We start from the raw sequence: 13,407 nt of genomic DNA, 5'->3' as shown, positions 1-13,407 counted from the left end.
AGATTTTCCAGCATCTGCAGGTCCTACTATCTCAGAGACAATAAGGGGTCAGTTTTACTCATGGAGATTTGAGAGCCTTTGGGAATCTCTTCCTCAAAGGGCAGGGGAAGCAGAGACTTTGAATATTTTTAAGCTCAGAAAAAGATACATTCTTAAGACCATAAGACCATAAGACATTGGAGCAGAAATTAGGCCATTCAGCCCATCGAATCTACTCTGCCATTCAATCATGGCTGTTAAGTTCCTCAACCCCATTCTCCCACTTTCACCCCATAACCCTTGATACCCTTGATAATCAAGAACCTATCTATCTCAGTCTTAAATGTACTCAATGACTTGATAACCAAGGGGGTGAGAGGTTATTAGGGGTAGGCAGGAATGTGGAGTAATCAGATCAGTGATGACCTTATTGACAGCAGAGTAGACTCAAGGGGCCGAATGGCCTACTCCTGCACCTAATTTGCATGCTCAGATACCATTTCAGAATGCAGCTTAGAGTCAACCACATTGCTGTGGGTCTGGAGTCACATGTAGACCAGAGATAGTAGGAACTGCCGATGCTGGAGAATCTGAGATAACAAGGTGTAGAGCTGGATGAACACAGCAGGCCAAGCAGCATCAGAGGAGCCGGAAAGCTGATGTTTCAGGTCTAGACCCTTCTTCAAAAATGGGGGAGGGTCCAGACCCGAGACGTCAGCTTTCCTGCTGTGGTCAATTGTTTCAAGTTATCATTAATGAGACTAGTTTTCAAATCCCGGAAATGGAATCCCTACAGTGTGGGGACAGGCCATTCAGCCCACCGGGTCCACACCAACCCAGTGATGAGCATCCCACCTAGACCCAGCTCTACCCTATAGTACTGCATTTCCCACAGCTAATCCACCTACCCTGCACATCCTTGGATACTATGGGGCAATGTAACATAGCGAATCCACCGAACCTGCACATCTTGGGCTATGGGAGGAAACCGGAGCACCCGGAAGAAACCCACATAGACACAGAAAGAATGTGCAAACTCCACGAAGACAGTCATCTAAAGCTGCAATCAAACCTGGGTCCCCGTGCGATGAGGCAGGAGCGCTAACCACTGAGCCATCATGCCACCCATACAATGGGGTGTAATAAGATGTAATAATTAATTCAAGTTCCACCAGGTGCCTCTGGGGGATTCAGACCTATGTCCCTACAGCATTAATCTGGGCCTCTCCAGTTTATTAGCATTAGAGGCTGGGGTTTCAAACGAACGTTTCAAAGCTGAGATAGATGGGTTTATGTTTGGCTGAGTTTTAATGGAAATTAATATGACAACTGCAGGCGAGATACAGATAAGCTTCAAAGTAATATTGGACTCCAAAGATTTTTCTCTCTCCACAGGTGTTGTATTTCTGCTTTTTAAAAAAACTTTCTGCTTTGTTTTATTTCAGATCTCTAGCAACCACAGTCGTTTGTTGTTATCTAATTGCGTGGTAATGTCTCTTCCAATTGTCCGTCCTCTGGGAATATGGACGATGGGAGACAGGCAAAAGCTACTATTTGGCTGGGAAACGGCGTGACAATCAGAACAGAAGGATCTTAAATTAGCCAGTTAGAAAATTGTAATGCATCTTTATCTCATGCTTTCAACGATTGTGTGTGTGTGCTAGTTAAGCACAAGTCATTCCTACGTAAGAGGAAAGGACAGAGAGAGAGAGGTGAGATCTAGAAGCTGGAATCTGAAAATATAAATCAAGCAGGCTCTTCGAAGCGAAGAGAGGCTGGTTACTTCTGATCTGTGCGAGAGAGCTAACGTGCAAAGGAATTCTCAACAGGCAGCCTACCACAAGTAAGTGTTTCTTTTTCGGAAAAAAAAACTATTTTTAAAAGTTACTCAAAGCAGTCAGTAGCTGATCAATTTCAGCCTCAGTTAAATGTGAGTCGCCCACTAATCTCTAAAAAACTAATTGTTTTTTTAATGATTTTGTTTCTGTGTGGAGTCACTCCCAGTCAGCATCGTGAAGCTTGTAAATAAATATTATTTGCGTCCTGTGGAAAAAAAAATGGCACGCTTTATTCAATTAATTATTTATAATCGGGAGAGTGTTGGATACAATGTGTGGGAATGAGAATTTAGGAACACTTTATGCTTTGGAGAGTGGACATCCTTTTCATTGAATGCTGGAAATGAATTTTGCTACAAGCAGGACTGTGGCATGGACCAAATTGAATTATTCGATTGAAGGAGAAGTGGGGATTGTGGAGTACAGATGTCAAGCTGTACTAACTCATTTTTTTTTTGTTTTTCTTTTATTCACTCGCGGGGTGTGGGCTGGACCAGCATTTATTGGCCATCCCCAGTTGCCCCTTGAGAAAGTGGTGGTGGAGCCGTCATTTTGAACCACTACAGCCCACCTCCTGCGGCTTGACCCACGCACAAGCTTTGTAGCAGAGGACAAGTCTTTCCAATGATCCTGTCCCCGTCCCCGTCCCCACCCTCAGCCTCAGCCTCAGCCCCACTTATATAAAAAAAACGCAGGCCCAGTTGGGTGCCAATTTACAACAACAACTTGCACTTGCGTAGCATCCCATCCCAAGTAGCTCCGCAGCAATGCTAGCAAACCAGGTTTGACATGGAGCCTGAGGAAAGCGTTCTGAGTACAGGTCCTTATCAAAAGAAGCTCATTCAGTTGTCTGCAAGGAGGAGTGAGATGAGGATCAAGGTCCCAGGCAGCTGAAGGCAGGGACCCCAATGGTAGAGCAATTGAAATCAGGAGTACAAAAGGGGCCATGATCGGAGGAGTACAGAGACCGCGGAGGGTTAATGGAGCAGTAGCGAAATCTGAGTCACATTGTGAAACTTACAAATGCATCCCTGTAGAATCCATCTTAAAGGGCTGCAATTAATTGCGAAAACTCCCTGTCCAAAATCCCAATCAAGCCCCTCATCATTTGAAATCGAAGTTCTGGGAGTTTTATAGTGAATGTATGCATTAGGCAGTGTTACAGCATTATATTACACTTTATTTAAATACATAGAAAATTCTGAGGAGGATTGGCGAGTGGATACTGAAAGGACATTTAGTCTCATGGGCAAGTCTGGATCTGGGGCACAGTTTCAAAATCCAAATTCTCCCCCTTGATGCAGAAATGAAGAGAATTCCTGCTGAGAAGGTGATTAGTGCTTGGAATTCTTTTCCACAGTGGAGAATCAGTAACAGACAATGGGAGCAGCAGTGGTTAGCACAACAGCCTCACAGCGCCAGGGACCTGGGTTCGATTCCATCCTCGGGCGACTGTCCATGCAGAGTTTGCACATTCTCCCCGTGTCTGTGTGGGTTTTCTCCAGGCGCTCCGGATTTCCTCTCGTTGGACATCCCATCCAAAGATGTGCAGATTTAGGTGGCTTGGCCATGCTAAATCGCCCATAGTGTCTAGGGATGTGAAGGTTAGCCATTGGAAATGTGAGGTCACAGGGATCGGGTAGGGGTGTGGTCTGGGTGGAATGCTCTTCGTAGGGCCAGTGTGGACTCGATGGGCCAAATGGCTTGTTTCCACACTGTAGGGATTCTATGAATACACCCAAGGTTGAATTAGACAGATTTTTGCTTGTTAAAGGGTAAAGACAAGAGCATGGGAGTAAGGCCATATCAGACATGATGTTATTGACTGATAGTGCAGGCTTGATGGACTGAATGGCCTGCTTTTGCTCCTATTTCTTATGTATTCTTCAGCCTGGAGACAGTGCAAATTGTCCAACGATAACAAGGGTGGGATGGAAGGGCTGGGGGTCAGACACCCGAGCTACCAGCATGAGTGCAATGAAGTCAGGAATATTGCTGAGGGATAAAGCAACCGGTTTCATGAAAGCTTTTGAGGTTATTGTGACTACAGATAAACCCAAGCCAAGTAAATAATCTGTTTCAACTGTAAGTGTTAAATACCAGCTGGGACACAAACTCAGAAGGTGAATAAACAATGCAGATTCAGTAAATACTGCAGGGGAGACAAGACTATCCAGCAAGATAGTGTCTGCATAACCAATAGAATAGTGATTCTCTTTTATTGCTGAAACCCGGAAGAGGTAGAGAGCAGCTACAATTATATTAGTATGTGGACCAGGCTCGGGAGAACCTCTGATTTTACTGCACTCAGAACAGCACTACAGACGCCGTTCTGCTGATCTTACCTCTCCTGACTCTTTGAAAGAACTGTGAAAATAGTCCCATAGTTCCCCCACAGCCCTGCAATTTTCTTGAGATAGTAGGAACTGCCGATGCTGGAGAATCTGAGACAACAGGTGTAGAGCTGGATGAGGCCAAGCAGCATCAGAGGAGCAGGAAAGCTGACGTTTCGGGTCTAGACCTTTCTTCAGAAATTTTCTTTCTCCTTTTCAAGTATATGGCTGAGGCCCTTTATGGAAGTGACTATAGAATTTGCTTCCACCACGTTAGACAGTGCATTGTTGTAACAGAAAACTGATTAGGGGATGGTTTCTTCTGGCATTTAAGTTTTGTCATAAATGTGGCGCTTGGGGCAAATGCTAGCAAAGTTGTTGGCATGTTTTCAAACAAAGGTTTAGCTGCAAGTAATGACCAGAGGAAATATTCTTGTTGGTACGTCAAGTTTCAGTCATGCATTCAGATAGAACATGCCTGACTTCTATATCAGAACCATGTACCTGCCTCACTCCATATCCCCAGATATCCCTAACTGATGAAAATCTCTTGATCCCTCTCTTGCAAATATTCACAGCCTGTTTTTTTTTCAAGGGAGGTGCGGGAGTGAATCCCGATTCCTATCCTAAATGGCGCGGTCCTAATTTAAATACGATATCCCACATTTTTGATCTTCTCATGAAGGGAAACAGTTTTGGTTTATCTATTCTATTTAGAACATAGAACATAGCACAGTACAGGTCCTTCTGCCCACGATGTTGTGCCGAATTTTTACCCTAAACCTAAGGTCTATCTAACCTCCATTGCTACCTTATACTATAATCCATATGGCTATCTAATAGCCGCTTAAATGCCCCTAATGAGGCCGACTCCACCACCCTCTCCGGCAATACATTCCACGCCCCTACCACTCTCTGAGTAAAGAAGCTACCTCTGATGTCTCCCCTATATCTACCTCCTTTCACTTTAAAACTATGTCCCCTAGTAAAAGCTACCTCCACCCTAGGAAAAAGTCTCTGGCTGTCTACTCTATCTATACCTCTGATCATTTTGTACACCTCTATCAAGTCACCTCTCATCCTTCGTCATTCAAAAAAGAAAAGCCCTAGCTCTCTCAATCTTTCCTCGTAAGACCTTCCCTCCATTCCAGGCAACATCCTGGTAAATCTCCTCTGCACCTTTTCCAACGCTTCTGCATCTTTCCCGTAATGAGGTGACCAGAACTGGACACAATACTCCAGATGTGGCCAAACCAGGCTTTTGTATAGCTGGGGCATAACTTCACGGCTCTTGAACTCAATCCCTCTATTAATGAAAGCTAACACACCATACGCCTTCTTAACAACTCTATCCACCTGGGTGGCAGCTTTCAGGGAACTGTGAACGTGAACCCCAAGATCCCTCTGCTCCTCCACACTGCCAAGAATCTTTCCATTAACTCTGTATTCTGCTTTCAAGTTTGTCCTTCCAAAATGAATCACCTCTCACTTTTCAGGGTTAAACTCCATCTGCCACTTCTCAGCCCAGCTCTGCATCCTATCAATGTCCCTTTGTAACCTAGAACAGCCCTCCCCACTGTCCACAACGTGACCCACCTTCGTATCGTCCACGAACTTACTAATCCACCCTTCCACTCCTTCATCCAAATCATTTACAAAGATCACAAATAGAAGAGGACCCAGAACAGATCCTTGTGGTACACCACTCGTAACTGAGCACCATGTTGAATATTTTCCATCCACTATCACCCTTTGTCTTCTAGGGGTCAACCAATTCTGAATTCAGTCTGCCACATTTTCCCCATCCCACGCCTCCTTACCTTCTGCATGAGCCTGCCATGGGGAACCTTATCAAATGCCTAAAATTTAATGTTTTGAAAATTTAAACACCTCAAATAGAGAGCCTCTCGGGCTTTTATACTCTAGGGCAACAAGTTCTTGTCCTCATCATTTAACCCTTTGTTTCCCTGTACCTTAGCGGTAGTGTCTGCAGGTTTATAATCCAGAGGCTCAGGCTGACGGTCTGTGGAAATGGGTTCAAATCCCACCACAACAGTTGGGGGAATTTGACTTCCATTATGGAGAGCCAGTTAACATTGATGGCAGCCATGAAACTACCAACAGTTGTTGCTGTTGTTGTCGTAAAACCTGATTTGCTAAAGCCTGCCCTGCAGGTGACTCCAGGCTCACAGTAATGTGAACCCAAAGAACTGCGGATGCTGTAAATCAGGAACAAAAACAGAAGTTGCTGGAAAAGCTCAGCAGGCCTGCTCTGACCAAGGGTCGCCGGACCCGAAACATTAACTCTGATTTTTTTGTTCACAGATGCTTCCAGACCTGCTGAGCTTTTCCAGCAACTTCTGGGATAGTCAGATTGGCAGAGGAAGCCAGGAGGAAGAATTCACAGAGAATATTCAGGACATTTTCCTAGAACAATATGTTGTGAATCCAGCCAATGATCAGACTATTATAGATCTGGTGGTGTATGATGAGGCAAGTTTAATAACTGATGTCAGTGTAAAACATCCTCATGGAAATAGCGACCATAACATGGTAGAATTGAGCATTCGGTTTGAGAGGGAGGAACTTGGTTCGGAACCAACTGTGCAGAACTTAAATGAGAATAATTACAAGTAAATTTAGTGAAAAGCTGGCTGGAGTGGACATGGAAAAGGGTTTAACAGCAAAGATGGTTAAGGAACAATGGCAGACATTTAGGAAAAATAGCTCATGGCTCACCACAAAGAAATATTTCAGTGAGACAGAAGGATTTCAGGAGGGGGTTAAGGCAACCAAAGTTAACCAGGTAAGTCAGGGATAGAATCAAATTAAAATTTAAAGCATACAATGTGGCAAAGATTAGAGATAAGCCAGAGGATTTGGGAAAGTTTTAAAAACCAACAAAGAGCAATCAAGGAAATAATAAAGAGGGAGAGGATAAACTTTAAGATGGACAGCAAGAACTTCTTTAAAAATATAAGAAGGAAGAGAGAGACCAAAGTTAATGTGGGCCCTTCGAGAATGAGACTGGGAAACCAGAAATGGCAGAGGAGTTAATAAATACTTCACAGCAGAAGATATTAATAGAATTCCAAAATTACAAAATATTCAAGGAGCAAGAGGAAGAGAGGAAATAAATACGATAAATATCACCAGAGAAGAGGTGGGCTAATGGGATGCATCTTAGGATATTGAAATTAGTAGCTATAGAGATAATACTTGAACTGGTATCAATCTTCCAAGAATCCTCAGAATCTGGAAAAGTCTCTGAGGTTTGCTGAATACACTACTTTTGTTTATTTAAGCAGGGAAGGAGACAAAAACTAGTAAGTAAAGGCCACTTAGTCTAATGTCTGCTACTGGGAAAATGTTAGATTATTGAATCACTACATTGCAGATAGAGACCATCTGGCCCATCTGCACTGACTCTCCGCAGGGCATCCCATCCTATCCCTGCATTTCCAATAGCCAATCCACCTAACCTGCACATCTTTGGGCTGTTGGAGGAAACCTCACGCAGACACAGGTAGAACATGCAAACTCCACCCAGACAGTCAGCTGAGGGTGAGATCGAACGTGGGGTTACTGGTGTTGTGAGGCAGCAGTGCTAACTACTGAACCACCATTCTGCCCATAAATCATAAAGGATGTAGTAGTAGAGCATTTAGTAATACAAAATCTATTCAAGTAGAGTCAGCATGGCTTCACGAAGGGGAACTTTTTATTTCCCCTTTATTCATTTGTGGAATGAGGAAGTCACTGACCAGGCAGCATTTATTGCCCATCAGGCAATTTAGAGTCAACCACATTGCTGTGGGTCTGAAGTCACATGTAGGCCAGACCAGGTAAGGATGGCAGTTTCCTTCCCTAAAGGACATTAGTGAACCAGATGGATTTTTCCTGATGATCGACAATGGGTTCACGGTCGTCATTAGATTCTTAATTCCAGATATTTTATTGAATTCAAATTCCACCATCTGCCATGGCGAGATTACAAACATGGGTCCCCAGAGCATTATCTGGGTCTCTGGATTAACAGTCCAGTGATAATACCACTAGGCCATTGCCTCCCCTAGAAATAATGCCTTACAAATTTATTAGAATTCTTTTGAGGAGTTTACAAGCAGGATAAATAAAGATGAAGCAGTGGCTGTAATGTATTTGGATATCCAGAAGGTATTTCATGAGGTAAGACATTAAAGGCTACTTCATATGACAAGACCCCATGGAACTGGAGGCATCATATTAGCACGGATAGAGGATTGGCTAACTAATAGAAAACAGATCGTTGGGAAAAAGGGGACATTTCCAGGATGCCAAACTGCAGCTAATGAAATGCCACAAGAATCAGTGCTGGAGAAATAATGATTAAAATATAGTTTGATGACTTCCACACAAGAGATCAGTAAGGAAAATTAAAGCTCACGATATCGGAGGAGAAATATATTTAACGTATGGATAGAGAACTGGTTGGCAGACAGGAAGCAAAGAGTTGGAATAAATGAGCCCTTTGCAGAAAGGCGGGCAGTGGGGTAGTGGGCAGTGAGGAGTGGGGTACTGCAGGGGTCAGTGCTGGGACACCAGCTGTTCACAATATGCATTAATGATTTGGATGAAGGAATTGAATACAATATCTCCAAATTTGCAGATGACACTCAGCTGGGTGATAGTGTGTGCTGTGAGGAGGATGCTAAGAGGCTAGAGGGTGATTTGGACAGACTGGCTGAGTGGGTAAATACATGGGAAATGCAACATAATGTGGGTAAATGTGAGATTATCCACTTTGGTCACAAACACAGGAAGGCAGATTATTATCTGAATGGTGGCAGTTTAGGAGAAGGTGAGGTGCAGTGAGACCTGGGTGTCATGGTGGACAGTTGCTGAAGGTTGGCATGCAGGTGCAGAAGGCAGAGAGGGAAGCTAATGGCATGTTCTCCTTCGTACTGAGTATCAGAGTCAGGATGTCTTGCTGCAGTTATACAGGGCCTTGGTGAGGCTACACCTTGAGTATTGTGTGCATTTTGGTCTCCTGGTCTGAAGAAGGACTTTCTTGTTATTGAGGGAGTCCAGTGAAGGTTCACCAGACTGATTCCTGGGACGGCAGGACTGACACGTGAAGAAAGACTGAATTGGTTAGGCTTGTATTTGCCGGAATTTAGAAGAATGAGGGGGGAGTCTCATAGAAACATATAAAATCCCAATGGGACTGGATAGGCTAGATGCAGGAAGAGTCTACAACTCGAGGGTATGATCTTAGAATAAGTGTACGCATATGTAAGACAAAGATGAGGAGGAATTTCTTCCCTAATGGTAGTGAATCTGTGGTATTATTTACCACAGACGGGTGCAGAGACTGGTTATTAAATGTATTCAAGGCTGAGATTGACAGATTTTTAATCAGTAAGGGGATCAAAGGTTATGGAGAAAGGCTGGAAAGTGAAGTTGAGCTTTGAGATCAGCCATGATTATGTTGAAAAGCAGAGCAGACATGATAGCCTGAATGGCCTCTTTCTACTCCTTTGCTTCATCGTCTGTCAGCAATGCCCACATCCCATTAGAATAATATAAATAATCATTCTGCTGAATCTGTCCTTCGTCTCTGCCTGCCTCCAAAGTCAATGTAACCTTCCTGAGAAGCAACGTCTGAAACTGGAGACAGTGACTCCAAACATAATCTGACCAAACCTCTTTATAACAATTGCAGCTATAGGAAGTGAGTGGTGTTCTCATGATTCCATGTCATTACCAGGCTCTTTGGAACCAGTGGAGCATTCCTGATCTACTCTCCCATAATCTGGTGCCTTGATTTCATGGGAAAGTCCAAATTAAATGTACAGAATTGTAATTATCGATTTTTAACAAATAGAGATGCCTTTAAAAGTGAAAGGCGGGAGGTTTAGAAGGGTTTTGAGGAAAAACATTCTCACCCAGAGCATGGTGGGGGATCTGGAATGCACTGCCTGGGAGGGTAGTTGAGGTGGATTAAAAAGTACTTGGATGAGCAATTGAGGTTTCATAACATTCGAGGCCTAGTACTGGAAAATGTAAATCAAAGTATATTTATGGTACTACAGATTCGATGGGCTGAAGGGCCTCTCCTGTACTGCATGATTCCAATATTTTTGGACTGACTAAAAGATAGATGCATGAGAGAGAGTGGAAGTATCTCACTGATTATGGAGAACTTTGATTCAGCATCAACCATTTTCTTTCTTCAACCTTACATAATTCACTTTTAATATACGAACATATTAAAATTCCTCATGCCAAATAATTTATATATCATCAGAAAGAAACTGCATTTTTATATTATCTTTTAAATGTCTTGGGTTATCCCAAAGCTCCTTACATTCAATACTTTTGAAGTATGGTCCCTGTTGTAAAGTAGGAAATGTAGCAATTACAAGTAAACTCTCACAAACAGCAATGTAATAAATGGCCAGGTAATGTTTTACTTTGTGTTATTTGAGAGATATGTGTAAACAGGGAGAACTGATGGCCCAGTGGTTAACACCTGGGTCCTTGGATTAACAGTCCAATGCCCTGGGGACCTGGGTTCAAATCCCACCACAGTAGATGATGGGAAGCTACAACTATAAATTCTGGGATTTAAATTCAGATGATTGAATTTCAATTGAATAAAAATCTGGGATTAAGAGTCTAATGATGGCCATGTAATGATTGTTGAGGGGTGGAGGAAATCCATCTGGTTCACTTCAGGGAAGGAAATCTGCCATCCTCATCTGGTCTATCCTACATGTAACTCCAGACCCACAACAAAGTGGTTGACTCTTAACTGCCCTCTGGGCAATAAATCCTAGCCTAGCCAGCGATGCCCTCATCCTGTGAATGAATGAATTTAAAAAAAAAAGAACAGGGAGAGAAATTCCCATGTTCTTCGGCAAATGTCTTTTGTCATTCACCTTAGAGAGCCTTGGTTTAATACCAAGTCTGGATCAGAGGGTACATTGGAGGGGTTAATAAGCAAAACCTGGGAACTCTGGGAGGGCCATTGTGCCCTGACTCAAGGGTGCAGGATCATTGCAGGGAGGGCAGGCCACTATGCTAAGGCCAGAGTCAAGACCAGGACCTGTCATCTCCGTCCCTAGAACTGGTTTAACAACTCCTCCAATAAATTTCATCCAATATTTACATGTCATACCCATAATATTATTATACAGACATGTCTTAAATTCCATGCATGACTGGTAGCTTGCTCATATTACATGCATAGGAGAAGTGGGGAATGGCACTGACTGAATTATTCATATGGAGAGCAAGTGCAGACACGATGGGCCAAATGGCCTGTTTGTGCAGTGGAACAATTTCACATGTTTCCTTTCTGTAGCATTCATAGAATCATAGAATCCCTAAAGTGTGGAAACAGGCCCTTCAGCCCAACAAGTCCACGCCGACTCTCAGAGCATCCCACCCAGACCCATCCCCCTATAACCCACCTAACCTGCACATCTTGGGACTGTGGGAGGAAACCGGAGCACCTGGAAGAAACACATGCAGACATGGGGAGAATGTGCAAACTCCACACAGACAGTAGAATCAAACCTGGGTCCCTGGCGCCGTGAGGCAGCACCCCTAACCAGTGAGCCACCATATTCAGGATCTTAACTGATGCCAAATCCATGATGTTGTCTTTCTCTACAGATCAGATTCAGGATGTTCAGTCAGAGCTTCGTGATGCTGTCAATTCTCCTCCTCATGTCCTTTGTGTCGTTGAAAGCTCACGAGGTCAAAGGTGAAAGGTTTGTGAGCAGCTACAGCAACAAGAAAAGCACAGCCAAGATGGCAGAGGAAGAAATGAATCAACTGCTGGCTGTAAGAATCCTTGATCCAAGTCTCGGGACCCCCATGGCAGCTGAGGGAAGCAACTGGTCACCTGACCGCTCACACGTCAAACGTAAAGACCCTGTGATGGGCCGTTCCCATAGCAAGGTGACCTATTGGCCCAGAAGGACATTCACCTTGCCGTTCCAGTACACCTTTGATGTGCAGAGGGGAAGGGAGATGTTGCTGTCCAGGAGGAATAGCAAGGACACCAGGTTCTCCCTGTCCCTGGATGTGCCCACCAACATCCTCAGCATCCTCATTGACCTCGCCAAGGCTAAAGATATGAGGGCAAAAGCTGCTGCAAATGCTGCATTGATGGCACAGATTGGAAAATGACCAAAAGAAAAATTAACTCAAATCCAAAGTATGGCTTTTTGTTCATATTCTTACTATTTATTGTGTGATACACACATTAAATCTATTCTTGAAACCTGCCAGCACTTCTCGTGGGATTTTTTTTCTTTGCATTTTACTCTGTTTATTGGATACAGGGCAAGATTTATTTAGCTTTACTGTTCTTAGATGCTTCACATGAACTTTGTCAAACACAATTTGATATTGATCCACCTAAGGAAACATCAGGGCAGGTGACTTAAAGCTCATTCAAAGAGGTACTTTTTGAGAAATTTCTTTGGAGAAGGAGAGAAAGGCAGAGAGATCTATTGGCTCAGGGGAAGGGGTAGAATTCTAAAGCTTAGGGCCAAAGTAATTGGAAGCATGGATTCTCCTGATGGAGCAAAATCAATCATGGATACAGGCAAGACCAGACGTTGAAACAGTACATGGGGTGACAGGGTTCCTTTATTCATTCGGGGGATGAGGGCATCGCTGGCTAGGCCAGCATTTATTACCCATCAGGCAGTTATCAGTCAACCACATTGCAGTGGGTCGAGAATCACATGTAGGCCAGACAAGGTAAGGATTGTAGTTTCTCTCCCTCAAGGGTATTATTGAACCAGATGGTTTTGTTTCTCCTGACAATCGACAATGGATTCACGGTCATCATTAGATTCTTGATTCCAGATATTTATTGAATTCAAGTTCCACCATCTGCCATGGCAGGATTTGAACCCAGGTCCCCAGAACATTAGAGACAACAAGGTGCAGAGCTGGATGAACACAGCAGGCCAAGCAGCATCATAGGAGCAGAAAGGCTGACGTTTTGCGCCTAGACCCTTCTTCAGAAATGGGGGAGGGGAAGGGGGTTCTGAAATAAATAGGGAGAGAGGGGGAGGCGGATAGAGGATGGATAGAGGAGAGGATAGGTGAAGAGGAAACAGACAGGTCGAAGAGGCGGGGTTGGAGCCAGTAAAGGTGAGTGTAGGTGGGGAGTTAGGGATGGGATAGGTCAGTCCAGGGAGGACGGACAGGTCAAGGGGGTGGGATGAGGTTAGTGGTAGGAGATGGGGGTG

General features: G+C 43.9%; 1 protein-coding gene across 1 annotated transcript; it reads left to right on the top strand.

Moving 5' to 3' along the window:
- The first annotated feature begins 1,635 nt into the window (after positions 1 to 1,635).
- LOC109915542 (urocortin-3-like) lies at positions 1,636 to 12,423 on the top strand. The gene is made up of 3 exons (XM_020515190.2): positions 1,636 to 1,822; positions 6,476 to 6,643; positions 11,813 to 12,423. The coding sequence occupies exons 2-3, from the start codon at positions 6,476 to 6,478 to the stop codon at positions 12,329 to 12,331; spliced, it is 687 nt and encodes a 228-aa protein (XP_020370779.2). The 5' UTR covers positions 1,636 to 1,822; the 3' UTR covers positions 12,332 to 12,423.
- Positions 12,424 to 13,407: the final 984 nt, after the last annotated feature.

The sequence above is a fragment of the Rhincodon typus genome, chromosome 16, assembly GCF_021869965.1.
Source record: "Rhincodon typus isolate 14 chromosome 16, sRhiTyp1.1, whole genome shotgun sequence".
Lineage (NCBI taxonomy): Eukaryota > Metazoa > Chordata > Chondrichthyes > Orectolobiformes > Rhincodontidae > Rhincodon > Rhincodon typus.
Note: the sequence above shows the minus strand (reverse complement) of the source record. Positions and strands in the feature narration are given on the sequence as shown.

What these genes read in the sequence shown, in the direction of transcription:
- LOC109915542 (XM_020515190.2), top strand. Translation starts at nt 6,476, where the DNA reads ATGCTTCCAGACCTGCTGAGCTTTTCCAGCAACTTCTGGGATAGTCAG. An exon ending in ATCTGGTGGTGTATGATGAG is followed by an intron (nt 6,644 to 11,812) that starts GCAAGTTTAATA and finishes CTTTCTCTACAG; the next exon opens with ATCAGATTCAGGATGTTCAG.